The sequence below is a fragment of the Eumetopias jubatus genome, unplaced genomic scaffold (genome assembly GCF_037043125.1).
Source record: "Eumetopias jubatus isolate StellerSeaLion01/CBP00866 unplaced genomic scaffold, mEumJub1_p1.0 scaffold_8, whole genome shotgun sequence".
Lineage (NCBI taxonomy): Eukaryota > Metazoa > Chordata > Mammalia > Carnivora > Otariidae > Eumetopias > Eumetopias jubatus.
This window is the reverse complement of record NW_028274814.1, coordinates 62,903,773-62,930,593: the sequence shown is the minus strand read 5'-3', so window position 1 is coordinate 62,930,593 and position 26,821 is coordinate 62,903,773. Positions and strand designations below refer to the sequence as shown.

Genomic DNA, 26,821 nt, shown 5'->3' with positions numbered 1-26,821 from the left:
CTTAGGGAAGTGAAGGGCTATGTTGATTATAAACCCGTATTCCAGCCATTTGGTATATTGAAGATACGAAATTTACAACAATCAAAATATTAAGATTTTCTTTACCTTAAAACAAACACAGCCCATCCTTCCCTGTCACATTTAACAGAATGCTTGTTGCCCCTTCTTCCTTAGCCCCAATTTATGGGTTGTGCCAAGCCACACCTATCACTTGCCTGGGAGGTTTAGCTCACCTGCTAGTTTCTGCAGCTCAGACCAGCCCCTCCTCAGAGAAGGCCTCTCCGTGCTGGTGTCATGGCACTGCCTCGGCCTGACCTACAGAAAGGCTAAGGCTGCCTCTGGTAATGGTGGTGTGTGTCTAATGCACGTGGTAGGAAAAGCTGCCTCTGGTCAAACAGTTCATCTCCTTCTGTGCAGTTCGTCTGATTCTGACAGCCGTCGCTGGAAGCGTTGGTGGGATTCTCCTGGTAGCTGCTTGGTGGCGATTTGGAATCCTCCTGTTCTGCATGCTGTGTGTTGGATTAGTGCTGGGCTTCCTCATCTCCTCAGTGACGTTCTTCACTCCACTGGGTAGGAGATGTGTCATGTTTTCTGTGTTCAGTTTACTGTTTGCAAGACCTTATTTGGGTTCTCTGTGTACAAATACTGCCCCATCAGGGACTTGGGGCCTTGCCTGTAGAGTTCTGGAAATTTCTACTGATGATGTGGCGCTTTAGGGAGGGCCAGTACAAAGTGAATCTTAAGTGGAAGCCCAGTATATCCCACAGATCAACTTGGCACTGCTCTGCTGGCAGCCGAGTTGGGAACCTGGTGCTTCATTCCTGGTTGTCTTATACCCCAGCCTTCACTCCCACCATCTGCCAGACCCCAGGCGTTCTAAATACCTACTTGTCATCTAGGGCAGCAGCACAGGGGATGGTTCTGGGTTTTTTTTTTTTTTTAAGTAATTCAATTTTTACTTAGAATGCTTAGAATGTGGTTAACTTGTAAGTTAACTTTCTTTTGTAGGGGAGGAGAAATTTCCCTTCTATCCTTCTAAGGTTCTTCGGCTGGTCTAATCATTAAATTGATAAAAGACAGATTAACAAGAGAACAAATTTGATTTTGTATGTACAGGAACCCCTTAAAAATATGGGACCCAAAGGCAGTCAAGCAGTTGAGCCTTCTTTGTCATCCAGAGCTAAGGAATGGGGTCGGTGCCTGGGGTTTCAAAGGTGGGGAGGGCAAGTCACAAGAAAAGAAAAAGAGCAGACGTTTGGTAATCAGATGTTTGCCCTACCAGGCAGTTAAGTATTTCAGATAAAATAGTTACCACCGGTAGTTGCTCTCTTTCTGGGTCAGGCTCCCTATGTAAATTCTTTTAGGCAGTTAGTGAAGCAATTAAAGTTTTTCCTGACCCTGGTGGGTCTTGATTGCCTTCAACTCAAAATAATCCACATGCCAAAGTGGCACATTTTGGAGTGGCATATTCTGCCCCCCTTCACTTTGTGGTTGTATAATAACTTACATCTCCTGATTGTTGTCAGAAATGCAAAAAAAAAATATTCTAAGGTACTCTTTTAGGCTATTTCCTTCTTGTGATAGTTTAGTTCTTCTATTATGTATATCAATATCAGATTAAAGTTGGGAATGTTAGATGAGGCTGTCATCTCTTGATGATGTAATTTCTCTTGCATGATGTAATTTACAGAGTGCAGTTGGCTCTCTGAGGATTTTTTTTTTGCAAGACCAGAAAGAATTGACAAATGGTGTGTTTACTGACCATTCCAAGGCCCTTTGTTCTGATTTTAGTCAACCCTATAGTCAGGTTCATTCCCACAGGCTCCCTTGCAGGTAGCTTTTTATCTTGATAGTCTGATGCAAAGTAGCAATGTTTAGATTTGGCTAAAGGACAGGTTCACAGGGATGGTTGTTGAAAATGCAGATTCAGGGCCCTACTCTAAAAGTGCTAAATCAACTACTTAATGAGCTCCCTTCCCTTTCTTTGTTAATGCTTGGAGAATGGAGGGATGATTGGTTAGAATTTTTAATAGTTAATGTGTTTATTTGTGAACTGTCTCATTGATGAAGGACAGCTACTGTGAGCGTCTCCAGTGGGTGCAAAATCATATTTTTTAAGCGTTAAAATTTGAAAAATATTGGCTAATCTCTCAGATCTAATTAAATTACTACTGTTTTCCCCTTCTGATGTCAATAGCAAAGAGCTTATACTCTGAAAGGGTCGGTCTTCACATACCTGCATCACAACTACTGTTTTTAATCCCTGGATTCCTTGACTTTTTTTTTTTTTTTTTTAAAGCTACATGTGTATTTTGTGAAGGTTAATACAATTAAGCTACAGAATATGATCCATAAATTCACCTCACTGCAACATGTTGTAGTTCACTTTCTGAGAATGTGGAGTCCTAAGGTCACATCTTCTTACTATGGAACTCTCCCTCTCTTCCGGGATTTATGGGCCTCAAGCTATGGGGCCACCTCCAGTTGGACTGAATGATGGTGCCAGCATCAGTATAATTGTCAGGCTTATGTTCTTGCTATTTAAATTTAATTTATAAATAGGAGTTCTAATAGAGTCTTCCCGGGTCACATGTAGGCGTGCCACATTTTGGAGAAGGGTTTAGTAGAAGCGCAGGAAAGTGGTTAGCTCCCGTCTTTCCTGATGCATGAGGAATCACATCTTTCAGGATGCAGTGGCTGGGCAGGAAATGCATTGATGGTAAAAATCTAGTAAATGGATTTTGCTGCTCATTTTGGGTAGGAGCTCAAATAGTTAGCTCTGAATGCCATTTACTTTCACTTTTTACTTTGCAGTACAAAATCATAGAGTGATAGAAACATAGAGCAAGGAAGGATGGTTTGGAGCTTGGCCACGAAATAGTTCATTCTTCTCATTTTATGGGTTAGGAAACAGGCTCAGTATCGCAGCTAGTGAATGGAAGAGCTTGGACTAGTCCAGCCTCTTCTAAATTTTCCTGGGAATAAATGCAGAGCATTTACCTGCTTGATTTCCCTCCCAACCCTCAACCTTCTAAGACACATCCTTCAAAGGGGATTGTATTGGCAGTTAAATGACAAAAGTCAGAATTCATTTCTGATTGTCAACCTATTCCCTGGTGGTTATAGTAAAACTTCGATGCATGTCTGTGTTTAGATGTTGAGAAAATGAAATTGAACTTGGTAAACCTGTTAACTCTTGCTTGCTTTTTGCTTTTTCAGGAAACCTGAAGATTTTTCAAGACGATGGTGTGTTCTGGGTGACCTTCTCTTGTGTAGCTGTTCTCATTCCAGTAGTTTTCATGGGCTGCCTAAGAATAGTAAGTGTTTCAACAAGTGAGACTCATTCATCCTATTGTCCCGGGCCTTCAGTTGTTCACTTCATCGTTTTGCATGTTTTATTTACCGGGGAGAGCTACCTGAGAATCTTTAGATGATTGATTTTAAATAGCCTTGTTACTATGAAAGCAAGAGAAGTTCTGATTACAATTAGTGCGCGGTGTTTTTTTCATCAGGTGGTCCCTGCTGTCAGTATGCTTTGAACAGTGGGAGCAGAGAGGTTGGGCTCACGGTAAACGCACAAGCTGATGGACCCTTAGTTTCAACGGTCTCTCCAGACAAAGCGTTCTTCATCTAATTAGACTTTATTATTGAGGTTCTTTCACAGGGAAGACATTGCCTTTTTTTTTTTTTTTAAGATGTCATTTATTTATTTGAGAGAGAGCGAGAGCACAGCAGGGGGAGAGGCAGAGGGAGAAGGAGTAGCAGGCTCCCCGCCAAGCAGGGAGCCCAACATGGGCCTCGATCCCAGGACCCTGGGACCATGACCCGAGCTGAAGGCAGACGCCTAACGGCTGAGCCGCCCAGGTGCCCCAGGGAGGACATTTCCTATGAGTAAGAACTCACTGTGGGTGTGGAAGGTGGTTTTCAGTTTAACCTTCCAGGTAACCTCGATTCAGCGCTGAGACTTGACCCCATTTCATGTGCCCTGAGGGAGCAGAAGGGAGTCCCTGTGACTGAGGCCAGTTGAGGAGGGTTAGAAACTATTCCTTGTTCTACAAAGTGGCGATGCCTAAACGCTTGCACTCTTCCACAGCTGAACATACTGACTTGTGGATTCATTGGTTCCTACTCGGTGGTCTTAGCCTCGGACAGTTACTTGTACACAAGCCTTTCTTACATCACTCTGAATGTACTCAAGAGAGCACTGAACGTGGATTTCCACAGAGCTTTCACAAACGTGCCTTTTCAAACTAATGGTAAGACTAAATCCAAGAACCCGAGGGATAGTCAAGTAAGAATACTGGCCCACTTGTGCTAACAAGAGCACTTGGTAACTAGATGGAAAGAAGGTTAACTGGACAAGAGGAGGAAACTCACACCATACAAATGTATTAGAGCCTTCTGTTAATAATAACTTATGACCATGGGAGAAAAGAATTTAAATTTGTAAGGTGGTTGAAGTTCATACTTCTAAAAATCTTTGAGAACTTTAAGAAATTTCTCAACCAGGATTACTTTGGTTACCTGGTCAATTCCCAGTGGTGAGAAGAATCCTGGGAACAAAGCTGTTTGGTTGCGGTGGGATGAGGGATGAGAATGACAGCCTGATTGTTAAAGTTATTCCCTTGTTTCCTTCCTTTAAAGAAGCATGTAATTTGCTACTTGAAAGTGAAAAAGTGATTTTCAATCAGAAGGTGTTATTGTTTCTGCAATTGTAAGATTCTACCCATTAAAGGTCTCCACTGACTTTTTGAAGAAAAAAATGGCTAAATGTTCACAATGAATGTAGGATGTATTGGTTTCAGAAATGTTAGGTGGAAAATTATGTCTTGTTGTTGAAGATATGTAAGCATAGTCATGATTGCTGTGACTATTTAAGGACAGATCTTCCCCTCGACCATCCTGAGCCCGCCGTCACTGGATAAGAGGTTGATGGTAGAGACTTTGAAATCCATGTGTCTTGCAAGTTTTACATACAAAACAATATTTTGTCAAGCCTTTACTAGCAGCTCAGTTACAGTTTGTTGAATCTCTTCATGCATTCCTGTATGCACTCTGCATGAGGGGGGTGGGGCCCCATATTGAGTGGAGTGGGGAAAATAGATAGCAGGGTGGCATTTAATGTTCCATGATGTACATTTGTGAGGTATAGCTAGAGGACTGCTTTCTTCCCACCCCAGCCCCAGAAAAACAAAACAGCCAACCACGCCTGTGGGCACTGGTCACACAATATTGGAATTCCAGGGATCCAAACAACTGACTTCTTACAGCCTCTCTGGACTTTCAAATGCCTAGGATAGAAAATTCCCATTTTACAATTTAAGACTGTAGCTTCCTTATTCAGTTCCTTGGTTGTAAGTGAGGAAATACACGTTTGGCCAAACTCACCAGAAAGTCTAATGTTGCCAAGAAAGAATGACATAGATTTAAACTATGAAAAGATTAAGTGTTAGAGCTCTGTTAGGTTTTAAAATACAAGAGTTCAAACTGCTTTCCTGCTGTTTTTTAGACTTTATTATCCTGGCTGTATGGGGGATGCTTGCCGTAAGTGGAATTACATTACAGATTCGAAGAGAAAGAGGGCGCCCGTTTTTTCCTCCCCACCCATACAAGTTATGGAAGCGAGAGAGGGAGCGCAGAGTAACGAACGTTCTGGACCCTAGCTACCACATCCCTCCATTGAGAGAGCGGCTCTGTGGCCAACTAACCCAGATCAAAGAACTCTTCCGGAAGGAACAGCCAGCTGGAGAGAGAACACCCCTGCTTCTTTAGATGCCAAAGGGCTCGGTCAGTGTGATCTTGAAGTAAAACTCAAGCGTTGTCCCAGCTTTGGTGTGTGTGCCCAGCCTGCTTCAGCCATCTCCAGTGCAAGTCTGAGAAAAAACAGGCTTTTGTATCTATCTGTGGTTTGCACAATATTGTGGTGTCCTTATTGATATATTATCAAAAGGTACCCTTCTTTTGTTTATTTTTAATTGTGGTAAAATTACACATTTACTGTATCAATCATAAAGTGTATAGTTCAGTAGGCACTTTGTTTTTGCCTTTTATTGCTTAAAATGCTAATTTAAATACTAAATTATGTCAGTTATTTGAAAATAGGTCAACTTATATAGAAAATAAAACTTTGATATGTATACAATGGCCTCATTTCTTTTTTTTTTTCTTTAAGGGCCTTTTAAAGTAGTGTTGACATCTGATTTCCAATTTAAAGTGCATTAGAATTGTTTCTTAGGAAACCAGTTGGCTCCTACCCTAATCTATAGTCCCATTAGTAAGGAAATCTTTTAAAATTTGCATTTTGTAGTTCTGCTAAATTGGTTGTAATTAGCATTGATGTAAAACACAGGTTTCAAAAAACACAGGTTTTGTATAAAGACTTTGTACCATCTGTTTTAGTGATGAGGAAGGGGGTCAAAAAGGAATTAGGTGTTTAAAGGAGCTGCTTTGAATTAGGACCTTGGATTCTGTAAGGAAAGTCCCATCAGTTTTGACCCTTTTTCTCCACAAGCAAGCACCTGGATACCCTGGGCTGCATACCTACTCCTCATGGCCTTTTCTCTTAACTGTCAGAGATGCTTGCTGCCTCTGGTCCTGCTGTGGATTGTAAGCTGGGGACTCTTGACATGCCTGAGTCATAGTGAGGGTGGTTGTGGTTGGTTGCACACACATTTGTGAATTAACCGCTATTTAAACAATGCTGCTTTTAAGAGTTTTTTCAAAGTACAATAGATTTTTGAAGTTTCAGGTAACTGGAAAATTTTGTTTTTGCATTTAAAAGTGTTTTTGGAAAGGCTGAAACAAAGTGTAGACATACAAAACTAATCATTTTTCCTTTGCAAAATTACACATAGGTGTTTACTATTCTGTAACTTTATATAACTTCAGTAATACTTAAACTTGAAATTTTTTTTAATCACTTTAAGGATTCTGGCTTCTATCATATCCTTGTACATTCTAACAAAGTTCTTTGAAATGTTTGTGAGTTATTTTCTGTTCCATCACAGTGTATTGCCACTGAAGACTGTAAAGACAGAGCACACTTTTTTGGAGGCTTGAGACAAAGTGTTTAAAAATTTTCATAATTTGAGTAATAGCCAATTTGTATAATTTTTTAATAAAAACTATTTTGAAAAAAATGCTGAAAATCTCTAATTTTTTTTTACCAACTGTATTTGTACCATAGCAACAAAGACATGAGAGAAATTTCATAGGTATAAAATTACTTAAACTGGAGAATTAAATCTTTATTTTAAAAATTCAGTTTAAGCCTAAATGAAATAATAGGAAATGAAGGAAATCTGAGGCAGTGTGTTAACATTTATATTCCTTGTTAGAAGGAAAGCTGGTATCTTTGGTGGACTAATTTGTGTTGGTGTCCTTAGCACTTCAGGTTTGTCCAATTGAAGAAAAGAAGTAGTAGTATTACCAGAAAATTAGTTACACTATTCCTTAAATGTTTTAGTTCTGATTAACCTGTTACAGGTTAGCTAACAGTTAGCTAACAGTTAGCTAACCAAACCACAGTAGCTAACTAGTGCTATGGACCAGTGGAGTTCTATAGAAGTTTGGGATAGAAAATGGATTCTACCAAGGAAACTGCTAGACTATTAGACCAGGTACAGACTTTAAGAGATCATGTGATCTGACCCCTTACTTTGTAACTAAGGAAATTCTTGACGAAGGAGTCAGTTATATGAAATCACTATTATCAGGAACAGTGCCAGATCAAAATTCGGGATACCTGACTTCCATCCAAGTGTGCTTTACACTGCGTCAAAATGAAAATGTAAATCATTGATCAATTTTCAGTTTTCTTCTGCTGGTGAATTGGTGACAACACAGTGAGAAGGCAGCCTTCTGCAAGTAGAGGAGAGGTCTCAGTGGAAACCAACCTTGATCTTGGACTTCCGTCCTCCAGAATGGAGAGAAAATAAATTTCTATTGTTTAAGGCACCCTATGTGTGGCATTTTATGGCAGCACTAGCTAGAAACTAATACACTTTAGAAATCATTTTACCCTGATTGTTGATTGGAGGACTTCTGGGCAATCTGGCCACTGTGTTTGCAAGGACCACTCTAGGAAATGGAGGTAAAGAGGGGCTCAAGCTAGTGGAAACTTGGGCTTACCCAAGGACTACCATATAATCATTACACTGGGGAGGTTGGCAGGTCTGGATCAGGCTATATCAGCGAAAGAGGCAAACAACAAGAAACCCCCCACGTACAATGATAGTAGTTTTTACTTGGATCTCACCTTTACTCATTACATAAATATGTGTTGAATTCCTAAGTGCCAGGCCATGCCTTGGATACTAGGAAGATGGCAAAATACACTGGCATGGCCCCTGCTTCACGGTTTTGAGTGTGATGAGACAGATACTACAGTAGTTACGCAGAGGAGGTACAATATGCAATGTACTTTAAAATGGATGAGAGGGTAGAATCTGAGATGCCAAGGAAGAATTCCTTGAAATGACACTTAAGCTGAGACTTGGAAGAGGAGTAGGTGTAACCAAACCACAAGGAGGCTGAGTGCATCCCATGTAGTGGGGTTGAAAGCATAAAGAAAAGCTTCCAGGCCTTCCCTTCTCTGTGGAGAGCCCCCAGGGGAGTCTCTCCCCTGTGTGCCCTGCCAGTCCTTGCAGCCCTTCACTTTGGTGCTTGGTGGGGTCAGTGAGCCCATTCTTTGCTTTTCACATTTTGATCCAGAAAGGATGTTTTTTTTTTTTTTTTTAACTGAGATGTAATTGACCTACAACACTATGTAAGTTTAAGGAGTACAGTATGTTGATTTGATACATTTATGTTACAGTGTGATTACCACCATAGAGTGAGCTAATGCCTCTTGTCATGTCACATTCTTTTTGTGAAAACAGGATCTAGTCTCTTGGCAACCTTGAAGTTTATAATACAGTATTGTTGACCATAATCCCTAGTGCATTTGAGCTCCAGATTTTATCTAATTGTGAGTTCATTCCTTCCTTAAATAACATTTTCCCAATTCTCCCACCTCCAGCTGCTGGTAACCACCATTCCACTTTCTGTTACTAGGAATTTGGGTTTTTTAGATTCCACATAGAAGTGATATCATCCATCGTTTGTCTTTCTCTGACTTCTCTCACTTGGCGTAATGCCCTCAAGGTCCATCCATGTTGGAAATGGCAGGATTTCTTTATCATGGCTGAATAATATTCAATTATATATGTATACACACCACATTTTTATCCATTCACCCATTGATGGACATTTAGGATGTTTCCCTGTCTTGGCTATTGTGAATAATGCTGCAGTAAACATGGGAATTAGCCATTTTTTCAAGATCTTGCTTTTCATTTCCTTTGGCTATATACCCAGAAGTGGGATTATTATATCAGATGGTTCTCTTTTTATTGCCTTCCTTGTTAAATTTTATACTATAAATCTGCACAGAGCATACCTTGTCTTTCTATTTACCTTTCTTTTTCATTTTCTCCTAAGTCCCTAGAATTTAGCAGTTGTTTCCTGGCAGGGGGGTCAGAACACTTGAGTGATTTACAGTCTGTGGTCCTCAAATTCTTTCGTTCTGTTCCAGAGTCCTATTAATATACCTCTATACAAGTATAACATACCTGACTCCACCCCCCCACCCCCACCCCGTGTGGATTCCTTCGCTTGGAAGGAGGTTAAAGGATGGCCACAATAATTTTACTTTGAAGTTCTTAGGAGCTAGAAGGCTTATTCACCATGGTTCATGGCTCTTCCTGCTAATGGATTCTCTATTGTCCAGACTGGCTTGCATGTCCTCTGTCCTGCCTGAACTGGGCAGAGCTTTAAGGAAGGGGGTGGAAGATCAGAAAATGATGCAGACGGAAGTAGTTGAGACACATTAAATGTGCCTTTGTTCCCCAGTTCAGTGTTTTCATCAATTGAACTGGACCTCAACACTTTTTTTTTTTTTTTTAAGATTTTATTTATTTTAGAGAGTGTGAGTGTGTGAGCAGGGGGAAAGGGCAGAAGGAGAAGGAGAGAATTCCAAGCCGACTCTGCGCTGAGCGCTGGGCCTGGCTCAGGGCTCAATCTCACGACCCTGAGACCATGACTTGAGCCGAAACCAAGAGTCAGACACTTAACCAACTGAGCCACCCAGGCGCCCCAACACCTTTTTAAAATAAACTAGCTGCCTCATTTGGAGCAGGAGACCATCCATATACCAAAACTGCTTAAAACTGAAATATATGGGGAGCCTGGGTGGCTCAGTTGGTTAAGCGACTGCCTTCGGCTCAGGTCATAATCCTGGAGTCCCAGGATCGAGTCCCACATCGGGCTTCCTGCTCAGCAGGGAGTCTGCTTCTCCCTCTGACCCTCTTCCCTCTCGTGCTTTCTATCTCTCATTCTCTCTCTCAAATAAATAAATAAAATCTTTAAAAAAAAAAATAAAACTGAAATATATGTATTGCGAGGGCTGGGCCTGAGTTCTAGAGGACTACTCTCATGGACAGAATTAAAGGCTTTCCTCTGAAAAATCTCATCTTGCTTATTAATGCCTGAAAGTTTTGGGGCGTCTGGTGGCTCAGTCGGTTAAGCATCTGCCTTTGGCTCAGGTCATGATCTCAGGGTTCTGGGATGGAGCCCCAGGGAGCCTGCTTCTTCCTCTGTCCATGCTTTCTCTAATAAAATCTTTAAAAAAAATGCTTGAAAGTTTTTCAACACAGGACAGTCTTCCATTTCACAAGTAGAACTACTCTTCTTCCAAACCAGCTCTCCCTCCTAAATTCCTTCAATGATATACACCAGTGATTCTCTACAGAATTTTCTCCTGAATGTTTTTAACCTCTTATATTCTATAGGTCTAGAGTCTGCATGACCAGGAATAAAATCCTTATAAAGTTTTTATTTATATTCCAGTTAGAGATAGGTCTTAAAATGAACATATTCTAGAAGTTAACATTTGAAGAATTCATTCACTTGATCTCACATCAACCTGTGATTTGATAACACTGAGTACTTGACCACTGCGTGGTGCTGAAATTTGAGATGAAGCTGATAAATCCTTGGCATTTTAAAGTAGTCAAGGTCTAGCCCTATTCATCTTCAACTGTAAATATAGACAGAAGCAATGTGCTAAGGCTTGGGGTTATACACTGGGACAGGGACAAGCTCTTGGAACACTGATTCTAACCAGCTTTCTTCTTTGTTAGTTTTATAGAAAGCCCAAATGTAGCTTTCCTAGCAATGTCTGATACTCAAGGAGTATATATCCTGTGCTTCAAGAGCAAGATGTTTTTACTCTGGGTCCAGTTCTACCTACTGATACTGACTTCAATATAGTTAATTTCCTGAAGGCTTTAGTTATTCCAAAGCAGAGGGTTTTATGTAGGTTTACTCCTTTTTCCTTATATGGAAAAAAAAAACTTGCAAGGGATATCATTAACTGGAAAAAAAAACTGAAGAACCAAGGTGTATTTCAGATTCCGACTGTGTGTGTGTGTGTGTATGTTTAAAAGCATTTATAGGGGCACCTGGGTGGCTTAGTTGGTTAAGCGACTGCCTTCGGCTCAGGTCATGATCCTGGAGTCGTGGGATTGAGTCCCGGCATTGGGCTCCCTGTTCAGCAGGGAGTCTGCTTCTCCCTCTGACCCTCTCCCCTCATGCTCTCTCTTTCATTCTCTCTTATATAAATAAATAAAATCTTTAAAAAAATAAAAATAAAACCATGTATAGGTTAAGTTTTTCTGATTCACAAGAAACTTGTAATTACCTCTGGGAAGACATAGGTTGTAGGAAGAGACTGACTTTGAGCTGTAATATTTTCTGTATGCTGGATTTTTAACCATGTACATTTATTTTTTCCTTTATGTAAAAGATAAATTGTAACAAAAAGGAACATAACCTACTTTTGAGAATTTATATATGTGAAATAGGTACAGTACATAAAATACGTACATAGATGTTTAAGGAAGCACTGTTTTATGTTAACAAAAATTACAGTCTGCATATCCATCAGTAGGAGAAATAGTTGAATAAATTATGACATCTATATAAAGATAGTTTCTGTTCCCTGCAAACCAAAGTTTTTTGTAACTAACTGACTAGTGTATGTAAAACAACAGAATTAGTTGGAAGTATACTGATGTTATTTGCTTCTGGACATTTCCCCCTATGCATTTGATTTTTACATAGTTGTAATTATATGTGCAATTTAGTATTAAGCTTTTTGTTATGCAAATTTAGGTACATATCTTTGTTCCTGTTGCTAGAATTTTTAAGCCGTAGTATATAATAAACTGCACTGGATAGATATTGATAGTAAATTAGTTTAATAATCTGGACATAAACTATTTCCCTATTGTATGATATTTAGGTCGAATCTAATTTGTTCACTGTAGCACCTATCATAATGTGGCTTTAACCTGGGCAAGCAGTGGAGATGGTGAGAAATGGTAGGATTCTGATATATTTAGAAGGGAGGGTCAGTAGGATTTGCTGATGAATTGGGTGTATGACATAAAAGAATCAAAGATGCCACCAAGGTTTTTTGCCTTAGCGGCTAAAAAGATGGGAGTTGTTATCAGCTGAGATGGCTGGAGAGTAAGGATTGCTTTGAGCATGTTGAGTCTGAGATCTCTCTTTGACAGTTACAGTTGAAGGAGTCTGGATTTAATGAGAGGTTTAATGAGAGCTGTAAATCTGGGAGTCATCAGCATTACAGGTGGTATTTAAAGTCATGAGACTGGATGAGATCACCAAGGAAGTGAGTAGGAATACAGAGTAGAAATAAGGACTGAGCCCTGGGGCTCTCTAATTTTAAGTCAGAAGAAAGAATAAACACAACCACTGGGCTAAAAAGAAAGCCCCTTCATATTCCAATTAGAAATTATTCTTCAACGATGTTTCACTGAAAAATGCAATCCTATTTTACTCTGACCATCAGAAAAGGTAGAGATCACCAAAAATTGAGTTATGGATCTATAATCTTCCAATCATTGAGGCAGTTTAGAAATAAAAAATTTTGGAAGTCACCTTTATATTAAAGAATATCAATTTGAGCAGGTAACACTTTATCTGTGAGGTTGTATATAATTGTTTTTTTAGAACTGTATTTCCTATATAAAATAAAAAGTAGTGGATAGCTGATAAATAGATACTCCTTTTCCAGGGCTGCCATAACAAATCACCACAGGCTGGGTGGCTTAGCAGAAATTTATTCTCTCACAGTTCTGAAAAATCAAGAAGGCCAGAAGTCTGAAATCAAGCAGGGCTGGCCCCTTCTGGAGGCTCTGAGGGACAATGCATCCATACCCTTCTCCTGGCTTCTGGTGGCATCGTAGGGCCCCGAGGCTTGCATAACTCTCTGCCTCTGTCTTCACATGGCCTTCTCCCTCATGCCTCTGTTTCAAATATCATTCTCTAAAAACACTGGTCAATGGATATAGGGCCCATCCTAAATCCAGGATGATCTTATTCCAAGATCCTTAAATCTGCAAAAACTTAAAATATGGTCACATTCACAGGTACAGGAGGTTAGAACCTGGACGTACCTTTGCAGGGACACTCTTAAACCCACCACATATAATAAAAAGGCTTACAGGATCAGGAATAAGTTGCTGGCCAATTCCTAGAAATACAGATAGAAGTTGTTCCTAAGTACTAGTTTTGTGGTAAGAGAGAAGATGCCATAAAAAAAACTATTAATAAATGTAAGCATTGTTCTCAAATTAACTTGGAGACCATATCAATTTCAACCATTCATCTTTATTGATAAAATAGGCTCCTATGCAGTACACACTCTCAGACATAAATTTAAGGTTTTGCTTTAAAAAAAAAAAGTATGGATGTTGCTATATAACAAAGTAAATATCTTTAAACACCAAGATCTTAAAATTATATCCAAGTAAGAAGACCAATAAATTAACTTGTTTATAAAAATAATTATCAAGTAACATTCTGTAATAGAGCTGCCTCAATGAATTGCCTCAGACTTAATCTCAACTGTGTAGCTTATTTTAATTCTGACTTGGGATAAAAACTATATGAATGAATGTGCCACCAAATTAATAGATAATTCCCCCAAAACCAATAGAAAAGTTTAAAAATAAAAATTGTCATTTATAAAATATCAATTAAGGCCTCTGAGAAATGAAATCTATTCAGTGTTTGGGCCATTAGCCCTTTTCAGTCAGCCCCATCGACCCCACTTACTCCAAACTTAAGGTAGAAAAATTTCAAAGTGAAAAGTAGTTTTGAATTTTACCAATATATGAAATTATACACAAAAATCACCATGTGAATATTTCTTTAACAAATTACATACCCAAAAGTAGAATTTGCTACTGTGCTAATTTTAATATAAATGAGTATATTTAATCATGTGATTTTTTTATCCTTTTATTCTATAGTCACAAAATAAGAAAAATTTAGATTTCAATTGATGTTAAAGTACATTTCTATTTCTAGTGGCTTTTAAAAATTTAAATACTGGATATTATTTTGTAAAAAATAAAATACTTATAAATCTATAGATTTCCTACCCCCCAGTCCCCCTATGGACTGAAAGGTTACAAGAAAAATCTTATAGGTTATGAGGACCAGATAGAGCTTAAGCATAGATCCAGAAAACAATTTTTTTTTGAAATTTTAACTTACTTTCTGTATCTTTTAAGAACACTTTTAAAAAAGGGTTCAAAGAGGCAGAGCAATTTTCAATTTACTTTGAAATTACCATACCTAGCTTGCTATATCAAACATTTCAACTGTTAGCTAAAAGAGCTATATAATATACTTAAAGATCAACCAGAGAAGAGAAAAATCTCATCTTCATTGATTTAGAACCAAAACTTAATCTTTCAAAAGAGTAGTTTAACCTACTAATATGTCTCTTATAAGATCTTCTTTCTTAGAAAGTAATATTCTTTCTCTTTCATTCCTGAAATGATATTTCATATACTTAAGGAACTTATGGACAATTGTTAGCTGATATTTTAATTATGGTAAATAAGCTAAAATTAAATTACCTCTTTTGTTTATGGTGCATATATAAAACATTCCTACAGCCTTGCTAACTGAATTTTCTTTGATAAAAATTTACATTTATGGGAAGGTAGACAGGCAATCATTAAAGCTGAAGTCTCATGGTACATAAAGCTATTTGTTAACTCTGACTCCATACAGTAGGGAGGAGAAATAAAATTTAGTATGACAATCTTCCATTCACAAAACTGTGGCAAAATGTGGATAATTTTATGAATTCCCAAGCATTTACTGGGGATATTTACACTTACCCAAGTATCATCCAGAATGCCAACTGCACTGCTGAAAGCTCTTGACAGTTCAGCACTCAGAAAATCTTCAGTTTGTTCATCAATTAACAAAGTTTCTATTTTAAATTTTATTTTGGAATAAAGTCTATGACCATTAACTACACATTTTTTTGTTGCTATCTCAAGAATGTCATTGCCAGTGCACTGTACATACTATAGAAAAAAATAAAGTAAAGGGTAGCTTGAGACAGATTTTTCTGTTAATTCATTCACTTTAGTAGGCCAGTCCCAGTCACCATTTGGAGCCTTATAAGAAGCTCACAGACTTACAGGCTCTTCAGCTCTTCCTCAGACTCAGATCACTATTGGTCACTAATGCTGACAAAGATGAACTTTCAGACATTTCATCCTTCCTAAGGTTCAGAAATGATTCTCGAGTTATTTGAAGGATCTCTCTCAAGCCTTTGTTTTCTTGCTAAAAGAGGGAGAAAACAAAGATGTAGTCAGCAAGATAGCTCCAAGAATACAAACGTATCTTAAGCCAAACATATGAAGCTGTGACAGAAGGTTCTATTATTCAAAAACAAAACAACAACAAAAAAGAAAGTTCTATCATTGGCAGACATATACTAAATGACAGATGCAGTTGAGGCTGACAACTTGAATCCAGAGAATACTTTTTTTTTTTAAGATTTTATTTATTTATTTGACAGAGAGAGACAGAGCGAGAGAGGGAACACAAGCAGGGGGAGTGGGAGAGGGAGAAGCAGGCTTCCCGCTGAGCAGGGAGCCCGATGTGGGGCTCGATCCCAGGACCCTGGGATCATGACCTGAGCTGAAGGCAGACACTTAACGACTGAGCCACCCAGGCGCCCCAAGAATACTGTTTTTTAAAGAGATAGAAATTGTGCTCAGTGTTTTCCACCAGTGCAAAGCCTTATTTATGCAGCTGTGACTATAGATGGAAGCTCAGAAACTGCCTTATTTTACACTCACAGTATAGATGAAAAAAATAACACCTAGATTTATAGTTCTATAAACTCAACAAAGCCTGTGAATAATACCCTGGGACTAGAACCGCTTTGTACTTTAGTACTTTTACTCCTTTCCATGAGAGCGTGGAATGCAGGACAAGCCATCTGGTTTGGTTTGTTTTCTTCACTGGAATTTGAAAGCAGCAGGGCTGACTGAGTGAATTGTGATATTTTTCAAGGGAAGTGACCAGATCTAGCACTGATAAACAACTTTTTTTCCTAGATTAGTTACTGTAAGAAATTAGCAGACATTTAAAAATAACTTTTAAAATTCTCAACCACTTTGTCTTCAGTCTTACTTTCCAAGTTTCAATGGTACAAAGCAGGGATCAGCAAACTACATACAACCTGGCTTGAGGTCTGTTGTTTGTAAATTAAACTTTATAGGAATATACAATCTTTTTTGTGTATATGGCTGCTTTGTGTTACAACGGCAGAGTTGAGTAGCTGCAACAGAGAATGTCTGGTTTGCAAAGCCTAAAATATTTTCTATCTTGTCCTTTACTGAAAAAGTTTGCTTACCCCTGTTTTAAAGAATGCTTAAAGACAGAAATCACTTTTGGCCCTTTATAATCAATAATATCTCCACCATGATTTCAAAATGAAGCTTTTAAAGTATAAAAGTCTATTCTACTGATTTGAATTATTCAACAATGATTTATGCCTTTGCTACCACAAAATAAAGGACAGAAAAGCTTTGACATTCCCCAGAAAAATATGAGTGCCCAAAGAATATTTGTGGATTAAAAAAATTTTCCCTGCATCATCATGATCTCCAACAGAATGAAGGAATTTTTTAAATTACTAAATTAAAAAGCATATTCACCCAATAACAGGAAGCAACATGGGATCAAAACATCAATTTTCTCAAATATCGCTATAAGTTACTACTGATCCTAGACTCTTCTATTACTATGGAAATGGTCTTGCATTATATACCTGTATAACCAGTATCCAGATTAAGAAAGAGAACATTGCCAGTTTTCCAGAGAAATGTATACATATATTTTTAAATAGGATGTATTTTCTGGCATAAATCTTTGTATGGACAGTTTTCACCCACATTTGCAATTTAAAACTTACTTCAAGTTGAAATATCCGCTCCTGTTCCTTGCAACCCTGTTGTTCATCAATTTCAATGGCTTTCCTCATTACTGCTGCCATTTCCGTTATCTGATCAACATGTGCTTGTAATTCCTGAAAAAAAGAGATGGGAGTTGCAAATCAGTGAAATACTTTATTTTTATTTTTGGATCCTCTCCTTTTTAAAAAAAATCTGCATAGCCACTTAGTATGAATATAATATTCTTACATTGCCATTTAACATGAAGGTACTATATCAAACATATTTACAAGAAAGTTGACTGACCATGAATGTGCTTTTGAAATCAGATTTCTGTTAGGGCTACAAGTAAGGATAAGCAGCACAATATAACTAAACCCACTAGCAAGAAGAGTACTCATATTTCATATTCCTCTCACCACAAATGATCAACACCTTTTCCTTTTTTATACCTACATATACTACTAATCAAAGTAATGTGGAAGACAAAAATTACTGACACATTCGATCACTTTACCCCTAACATCTTCATGATTTACAAATCTTTTCTGTATTATTCATGCCTAAAAACTGATCTCAATCCAACCTAGAAACTTTTCCAGATTATAATCTTCTTTGAGAGCAGGAACTGTATCTTGTTTATATTTGCCTGTGCCTGGTACATAATGGATAATAAATACTGAATAAAATGAACAGACATCTGCTTTTGAGTATTAAAATATTAAATGTCCTTCTTTGCAAACTGTTCAAAGTATCACTTAGGTATAAAATAGCCACATTTATTTGGTGCAGCAGGTAGCATAAATTTCTTCCAATCTCATGCTATTATTGTTTTGCACACCTACATGATATCTATGCACCTGCTAGGCAATAGGAATATGAAACCTATCAAGACATGTTCCCTGATTTCAAGGAGCTTAGAGTCAAGTGAAAGAGACAGACACGAGGTTTAAAAATCAACAGAAACTTGAGAATAATAATTTTTTCAACAAACAGCTTCTAAGACCATTATTCACTGGCAGTTGAGGGTGATTTTATTATATTAAGGTCGAACTTCAAAGCTAAAAACTTCCCCAATAATCCTGTCTCTTAAATAACTGTATATATCTGATTTGTAAAAAGGATTTGGAGAGGACCTCCAAAACCCACAGAACTAGTAAACTGTGGAAGAAATACGGAGAACAAATAGTATCTTTAGCAAACCACACATTTAGTATGTTCTAACCAACAAAAATGCAGGTCCTTAGGTTATTTTAATGGGGACACCTATACAATGCTAGCATGCAGAAAGGCAAAACAGGACTAATCTACACTATCCAATATGATGCTATATAAATATCAATTAAAATTAAACACCTTTTAAAAAGTTAATTCAGTCCCTGAGTTGCACTATTGACACTTGAAATGCTCAATAGCCACATGGTGCTGAACAGCACAGATAACATTTCCATCATTTCAGGAAGTCCTAGTGGACAGTCCTGGATTAGATTATGGTAGCAAGAATAATATCAAGACAAACATCGGTCATATTCTGAAATAATATTTTAAAAATGATTAATATCCTTCCCTCTGGAAAGGGAGCATAATGTTTAAAAGCAAGTTAAGTACAGACAACTGCAGCAAAAGACTGAGGATGATAAGTAAAAATCCTGAATACGAACATTTTCTTCAGTTTATCATTTAGTGTCCTTTTAGGGTAAAAGGCTGTACAGGAAGCAAGTAATTCTTTGCTTTTAAAATGGAAGAAAATGAGATTCCACTAATTTTTTCAGGACAGTCTGTTCCAATTAAATCATGAGGAAAAAAACACCCCAAGACTTCAAACAGAATAGTATTTTTATAGACCCAGTTCATGGATGGTTCATTTATTACAATAAAATCTTTAGGAAAGTATCACAGGTCTTTTAATGAACACAAGAGGCCCAAGAGCTGTGCTTTCAAAACTGTCTGAAAGGCAAGAAGTGTCAATAATATAATCCTTGAACTTCCTTGAAATGCCTTTCATTTTTAACTTTTGTTTAGGGTTATTTAAAATTTGCTCAATAAAGACCTGCCACAATAATAATAATAATAATAATAATAATGACAATATAGCATATATACATATAGTATAAAACCTAAACAAAGCATTTTTAGGTTGTTGAGAACTCAAACTAAAGAACTACAAACTATCAAAAATCTGAATTAAAACTGTTCCTTTAATAGTTCAAACAAAATTTTTATGAAATCAGATTAAAATGACTTCCAAGAAAACACTTTGATGTCCACAAAGATGAAAGCTGTTTATAAAATTTTGTAGCAACCAAATGAATACCTGGCTTGAACAACCTTTAAAGCCTGCAATTATCTAACAGGCTGTGTATGATACAATACACAGAGAATTAATGACAGATTTAAAGTTTCTACACTGAATATTTTTGCATGGCTATCAAAAGCACAGCATATTTTTTTAAAGCAATTTCACTTATTTGCTGATTTAAACTGGCAGGAAAATTCAATGTCAAAGAATGTTTTAAATGGACCTCCCCCCCTTCCATCCACACCCCAAAAGTTGACTGTTTTATTTAGTGTACATTCTGATTTGCTTCCAAGTGCCTCCTCTCCAGTCCATGTTGAGATGCTTCAAAGATGTGTCGAGATGCATCAAGGAAGAATCCTTCGGAGCTGTTACGATGTACCATGTCAATCTGTAGTATAGAGTCATTATAATGTTAATACGGATATCATCCGTAATTTAAAAACTGAATGAGTGTTAGTTCATGCGTGTTAGCCAACTGTTTGAAATGTTTGTTTTTTTAAGATTTCCAAAAAGGCATCTGTTCAAAAATAATGTAAAATTAGTATTTGGACAAAAATGAGTTCTTCTCAAACTTTTTATTGATTTTTTAATCTGTACTCAAAAACTTCTAAGTGAGGGTGAAATTCTGTACTACAGTGGTCTCAAAATGATCTCTTATGCCAAAATGCTGTTATGTGTAACTCTGCTTGTTACCCCTAAATGTGTTATAAAATTTTTTTGTGTTTAGGCTCATCAGAGTGTCAATACCTAAACACGTCCTGGAATCTCGTATTTTTCCACCTTTATCGTACAAGTTTCTCTGCTCACCCACTTCTACTTGTTGACCCATCCTCCCTCCCCCAATAATTAATTCAAGGCTAGATTTAGATGGATTTGTCTTTCTTTCTTGACACGTTCCCAGATTCTCCTCAGGAGAACTAATCTTGCTTCCACTAGTATTCCTCTATTAAATCATTATCTCTATTTTAGGATTCATCACATCCCACCTTATATGTTTGTATCTCCCTTTACACTATAAGCTCTTATGGCAGAGTAATGAACTTATTATTTATTCATCTTATTATTAATAATAACTAAGCCAGTGCAAGTGTTAATAAATGTTTGTTTAATTGAGTTGAAGTGTCTCCTTTTTGGGAAAAATCAAAATCACAAACATTAATATGTATTAGTTGGAATTAACAAGTAACTGAACAGTCATTTTATGGGAGGATCAGCACTTAGATGAATTCAATCTACATAATAAAGGATGGTTTACAGCTATCTTAAGAAATGTTTAACTCTGTTAATTAATTACACTGTGCTAGTGAATGGTAAAATCTAATGTGTTCTAGAAAATATTTGCTTTTGGCACAGCTGCTACCAGATGGAACTAGCAACCTGCAGTATCTTATGCTAAACATTTTTTGGTAGAGCAACCTCTTTAGATCTTAACAAATTTATTTCTTAGGTTTTAAACATAACGGCCTTTTGGAATTTCTCAAGATTATATTTTACCAAGAATTTAATTTAAGTCAATTCATCTTTGTACCTTTAAAACAAACACTCAAGTTATACATTAAATTTATGTTTTTATAATGATCTCATTAATGATAGATAACTCTATATTCAAAAGATTGCCACTTAAATATCCAAGGTTATTCCTTTTGGTTAGAAGATGAATAATATAATTAGATAACATTAACCCATATTTATTAATTTATTATTATACAATTGACAGAAGAGGTATCTATTACTAATTCTCTTAATATGCAAACTTGTCACACAAAGATCTATTTACTAGGTATTTCATTTTAATAGAATAATTAATAATTTAAAAATACCTACAAGCACCAAGATGGAAGAATTATTTTAAGGACTCTAAAATGTGTTTCAGTAATTGAAAGACATAAAAACATGTCTTAAAACAGTATTTCTTAAATAATGTTAGTTTTAACTAATAATAGTTAGCTCACCATTATCCAACACAGGTAATAGCTAGAAATCACAATATTGTAATATTTTTATTCACATCAGCAGTTAAAATTCAGCTTAAAATGTAAATAGGAAAGGATTATTATACTTGTCTTCATAGCAGTTGCTAATGAACACAGGGACATACACAAAGAAAACAGACACAGGGATGTCAATAAGTAAAATGAACAGAGGGAAAAACACTAATTTCTAACCAGTTCAGCTCTGTCTCTAAAAATGGTGTTAAGTGATATGTGACTGGAGAGTGGGGGTGGGGTCAAATCTTAATATGCTGGCACTTTTCCTCCCTGCCCCCTATGGTTTTCCCATCATAATCAGTATTGTTTACAGTCTGAATTAATTAGCCTCATTCAGAAAACAGTCTTAAGGAAAACAACTCTAAGTTTAGCTGGTTTCAGATTTCTGAAAACGTTTTTCAGCATTTCAGTTTTTGTTTTTGCAACAAATGTCAACACACAAATTAGAAGAAATATTTCTTAAAAGCAGATAACCTTATAAAATAATTTTGAATTGAATATACTTACCTTTACTTCCGAAATAAAGTTTATTTTTAAAAATATGTTAAAGCTACTAGGGAACAATAGGAGTTAAGAGAGTAAATCAAACAAAATATGTAACAAGAAATGACAAAAATAAGGAAAAGCATAAAATGTCAGAAAGATGAAACAGTCAATAGCATGTTAGATACCTGTGATTTAAAAAAAAAAAATCTCAACACAAGTTAACCAATTGTGCTTCTTTTTCATTTTAAGTTATATTTATAAAATGGATTACCTTGGAGTGCTGTTCTTTTAACTTCGTTATTATGCCCGGATCATCTTTTTTGCTAGCCATCAGCAGTCTAAACATTTGCTCTCGATACTTGCTCATTATAAGTTCCAAGGCAGATTGATGTTCTTCCAGAGATGTACGCAATTCTATCAAGAATCACAAGAATAACAGTATATTTTACTCAAACTTGAGTTAAAGATGTACAAAATATTCTCTTCCCCACTGTATTTACCACAAAAAAAGGTGTTTCGAAAAGAAAATGTGTAAAAACCTTGACATAAAGCAAGCACACCAAATGGAGTCCTTTATTAGTTTTTTAAATGACCATTTAAAACTCAGTTTTAAAGAATCATTTCAACAAACATTTACTGAATAATAATTAAGTACCAGATAATGCTCTATATTAGGAATACCAAAAAGGCCATGGAGCTGAGTCTAGTGGAGAAAGCAAATGCATAAATAATTATAATACAATGTGTAAAGTACAGAGTAGAGCTCTACCCAAATATATATAAACAAAGTCTATGGGGAGAAACTGGTGAAAGTTTCACATTATTGAGATGAACTTGCATTCCTTAAGTTGAAAAATAAAGGAAAGGGCATTCTACACAGGGAGGCGTGAAAGCGGATGTTGTGTTCAGGAACTAGTTCAGGACAGCAAGAACAAAGGTTTCATGGAGAAGAGAGGTATGGGAAGAAGACAGAGAAAAAGGCCTTGAGTTGAGTTTGAAAGCTCTGGATAAGGAAATAAGTATACAATGAAGGTTCTAAAGCAAAAAAATAACACGATTAGATACATCTTTGAAAAATGAATCTGATGCTTGTTTTGGAGACAGACTGAAGCGGGGGAAAGAGACTAAAATCACAGAGGCCAATTAGGACAGATGAGGTAAGAGACTATGAACACCAAAGCAAGAAACCAAAGCAGTGGTTCTGCAGAGAAGGAAAGTGAGTTACTTCATAGGTAACAACAATGGCACAAACTGGATATTGAGGGTAAGAATCTAGGATGGCTCCATGCAAGGTAGACATTCATATGTAGGAAAGGATAATGACTAATACATATGATTTGGGCATATGGATCAGAAATAAGAATACCAAAAAGGAAATTCAGTTGGCCATTTCCCCATTTTTGAAAATATTAAGAGTCCAATTGTATATTACAGCTCTTCTAATTTTAACTAAATTCAATTTTAACTAAAATCCAATGAACTATGCCCTTCAAAAGGGTATATTTTATGGTACGTGAAATACATCTCAATAATAGTAATAAAAGAACATGTGCAAAAGAAATGAAAAATTATTTTTTTTAAATAAATGTGAATCTAACTTTAAAGCCCACTCCTTTATTCTCAAAGCATTCTGATGAGCCACTTAGTAACATAATTCATTAATTTCCTGGTTCTTAACTTTAGTTGTCAAACTCCTTTGTGTTTTAAGATTATATATCTTACCTTTGTTCTCTTGTTGCAGTTCTCTGATTTGTCTGTTTTCTTGCTGAATTCCCATAACTAATGTGGACCGTGGCCGATGCCTTGCAACTTCATTAAGTTCTTGAATTTCTTCCTGATACTAATGAAAAGATCAAAAAAGAACATGTGGGGAGAAAATATGTGAAAGTATATATCTCATATATCTGATAAGGGTCTAATATCCAGAATACATAAATAATTCTTACAACTCTCAATAACAATAAAAATAATAATCCTAATTTAACAATAATACATTAAAAAATGGGCAAACAAAATGAGTAAGTTTTGGGGAATCTAATGTACAGCATGGTGACTATAGTTAATAAGATTGTGTTATATGCTTAGAAGTTAATAAGAGTAGATCTTAAATGTTTTCATCACACCCATGGTAATTACGTGCAGTGATGCAGGTATTAACTAACTTTACTGTGATAATCATTTTGCAATATATATGTGTATCAAATCAAACCATCTTGCATACCTTAAGCTTACATAATGTTATATGTCAATTCTATCTCAATAGAGCTGGAAAAAAGTGGGCAAGGGATCTGAAGAGACATTTCTCTAGAGAAGGTATACAAATGGCCAATAAGCACATAAAAAGATGTTTAATATTACTAGTCATTAGGGAAATGCAATTCAATACAACAGTAAGGTACCACTTCACAACTACTAGGATGATCTTTTTTTTTTTCTTAAGATTTTATTTGACAGAGACACAGTGAGAGAGGAAACACAAGCAGGGGGAGTGGGAGAGGGAGAAGCAGGCCTCCTGCGGAGCAGGGAGCCTGATGTGGGGCTCGATCCCAGGACCCTGGGATCATGACCCAAGCTGAAGGCAGACACTTAACGACTGAGCCACTCAGGTGCCCCTAGGATGATCTTAATCAAAAAGTCAAATAACAAGTGTTGGAGAGAATGTGGGGAAACTGTACTGTTGATTGAAATGTAAAATGGTATAGCTGCTTTGGAAAACAGTCTGGCAGATCCTCAAAAAGTTAAACACAGAGCTATTATATGACCCATTCATTCTACCCCCAGGTATATACCCAAGATAACGGAAAAAATATGTCTACACAGAAACTTGTACACTAATATTCACAGCAGTATTATTTATAATAGCCTCCAAAAAGAAACAATCCAAACATCTATCAACTGATGTATAGACACAATGCACTATATCCTTATGATGGAATATTATTCAGCAATAAAAAGGAATAAAAAACTTATGCTACAACATGGATGAACCTCAAAAACATTACATTAAAAAAACAGTTACAAAAAGCCACATATTGTATGGTTCCATTCATATGAAATGTCCCAAAGAGACAAATCCACAGAGACAGAAAGATTAGTTGCTAGGGGCTGAGGGAAGGGAGAACTAGGGAACAGCTGTTAGTGGAAGCAAGCTCTTGGGGTGATGAGACTGTACCAGAATTAGATAGTGAGTATGGCTGCACAACCTGTGAATGTACTAAAATCCAATGAACTATGACCTTCAAAAGGGTTAATTTTATGGGTATTGTGAATTATAGCTCAATAACAATAGTAAAAAAGAACATGTACAAAAGAAATGAAAAAAACTATAAATAAATGTGAGTCTAACTTTAAAACTGAACTCCTTCATTTTCAAGGCATTTTGATGTGCCGCTTGGTAATGTATTCATTATAACATTTCTGGTTCTTTGTCAAACTCCTTTGTTTTTACAACTCAATACCAGATATATGTTCCTTGGAATGCATGAGTCAAGCTGGACAGTTAGGGAGCTTTGTAATCTGTTTAGGGCAACAAAACAAGTAAACTTGCTCCATTATTTCCAGTAGCTTTGTTAAAAGCAGTATCCCAGGGTTGCTTCCTTTTACAAGATGGATAAGTTTCACAGGAGTAGGCTATAAATATACATTTCCCCCAACTGATTTCCATCATAATATAAGAAATTGTATAATTCTCTTTGAGTTGAAAATTTTGTCATAAGGAGGCTTTTAAAATGGTAGCTAAACTCCACAGACCACTGGAAAGTTCTTTTATGCAAGTTCTTTTATAAGAAAATTCTTACATATATTATAAGGATAAGAAGTGAAGCCCTTTTCATTTCTTCTTTAACTGGTAGCATTAAGTGAAAATTAAGGTAGGAAGTACAGCATAAACCAGATATTGCTTTACATCATTTTCAAAAACTACTTTGTTGTTAAATAACATCACCTAAGTACTTTTATAAAGAAAAATATAAACATTTCTACATTATAAAAATATGAGACAGAGCAAAATATGTCACTATCAGTAAAAGATATTATTTGGTCTTTGTCAAGTATCTCTGAACCTAATATATTCATATATTTTCTAAACTCCAATGTGCAACTTTGTCAGAAAAACAAGTAGTCAAATATACAGTTTTTAGAATATACATACATATATATATATTACCTGGACATGACAAAATTATAGGATAGTCTAAAGTAAAATTAAAACCTACAAGTCAAACTACTTTTAAGTTTTATAGAACATTAAAAAAATAACTATTAATTAAGAAGTTTATGATTCAAGCAATACATAAATGTCTGCTTTTTTCAAAATGGAATCAACAAGAAAGAAAAATCAAACCTGCTTCATCGCTTCTACTCGCTTATTGAGAGCTGTGGTTTGCTCAATCAGAGATTCTGCTGCATCGTCATGATCTCTCAATCTTTCAACAAGAGCTTTAGCATCAGCAAGTGCCTTCTCAATTGTGCAACTCATTTCTAAAGGAATACCTATAAAATTAAAATCAAGACTCAAAACAAAGCCAGTATATCGTCTTACTATTTTAGTTTCATGTTAACATAGATATGCTTCTTAAGCTACATTTGTTACAGGATTGTTCACTGCGCAGAAAAAACATGTTAAAACACTTGTGGTTTTGCTTCTCAGGATGGCACAAGCTTGAAAGTGAATTTATAATATCAAAAAAATTAGAGCATATATAAATGATTTG

The 26,821-nt window shown here is 36.4% G+C and overlaps 2 protein-coding genes across 5 annotated transcripts in view; one reads left to right on the top strand and one right to left on the bottom strand.

The window, feature by feature from the left end:
* The window catches only part of TM7SF3 (transmembrane 7 superfamily member 3), a 35,206-nt gene extending 28,082 nt beyond the window's left edge, over window positions 1-7,124 (top strand). For 2 of the 3 annotated variants that reach the window (XM_028113212.2, XM_028113211.2), the window contains 3 exons: window positions 3,220-3,317; window positions 4,094-4,256; window positions 5,510-7,124. In XM_028113212.2, the coding sequence (XP_027969013.1) occupies window positions 3,220-3,317; window positions 4,094-4,256; window positions 5,510-5,772 (524 nt within the window). In that variant the 3' untranslated portion in view covers window positions 5,773-7,124. Of the gene's footprint in view, window positions 1-417; window positions 571-3,219; window positions 3,318-4,093; window positions 4,257-5,509 lie in introns of all 3 variants that reach the window. The other variant, XM_028113210.2, reaches the window with a different exon arrangement.
* Window positions 7,125-13,714: 6,590 nt separating this feature from the next.
* Window positions 13,715-26,821, bottom strand: part of FGFR1OP2 (FGFR1 oncogene partner 2) — a 33,748-nt gene continuing 20,641 nt past the window's right edge. Inside the window, exons 2-7 of one of the 2 annotated variants that reach the window (XM_028113281.2) lie at window positions 26,452-26,600; window positions 23,832-23,949; window positions 22,381-22,523; window positions 19,910-20,023; window positions 17,357-17,470; window positions 13,715-15,714 (exon numbers count right to left, since the gene is read on the bottom strand). In XM_028113281.2, the coding sequence (XP_027969082.1) occupies window positions 15,577-15,714; window positions 17,357-17,470; window positions 19,910-20,023; window positions 22,381-22,523; window positions 23,832-23,949; window positions 26,452-26,586 (762 nt within the window). In that variant the 5' untranslated portion in view covers window positions 26,587-26,600 and the 3' untranslated portion in view covers window positions 13,715-15,576. The remainder of the gene's footprint in view (window positions 15,715-17,356; window positions 17,471-19,909; window positions 20,024-22,380; window positions 22,524-23,831; window positions 23,950-26,451; window positions 26,601-26,821) is intronic. The other variant, XM_028113282.2, reaches the window with a different exon arrangement.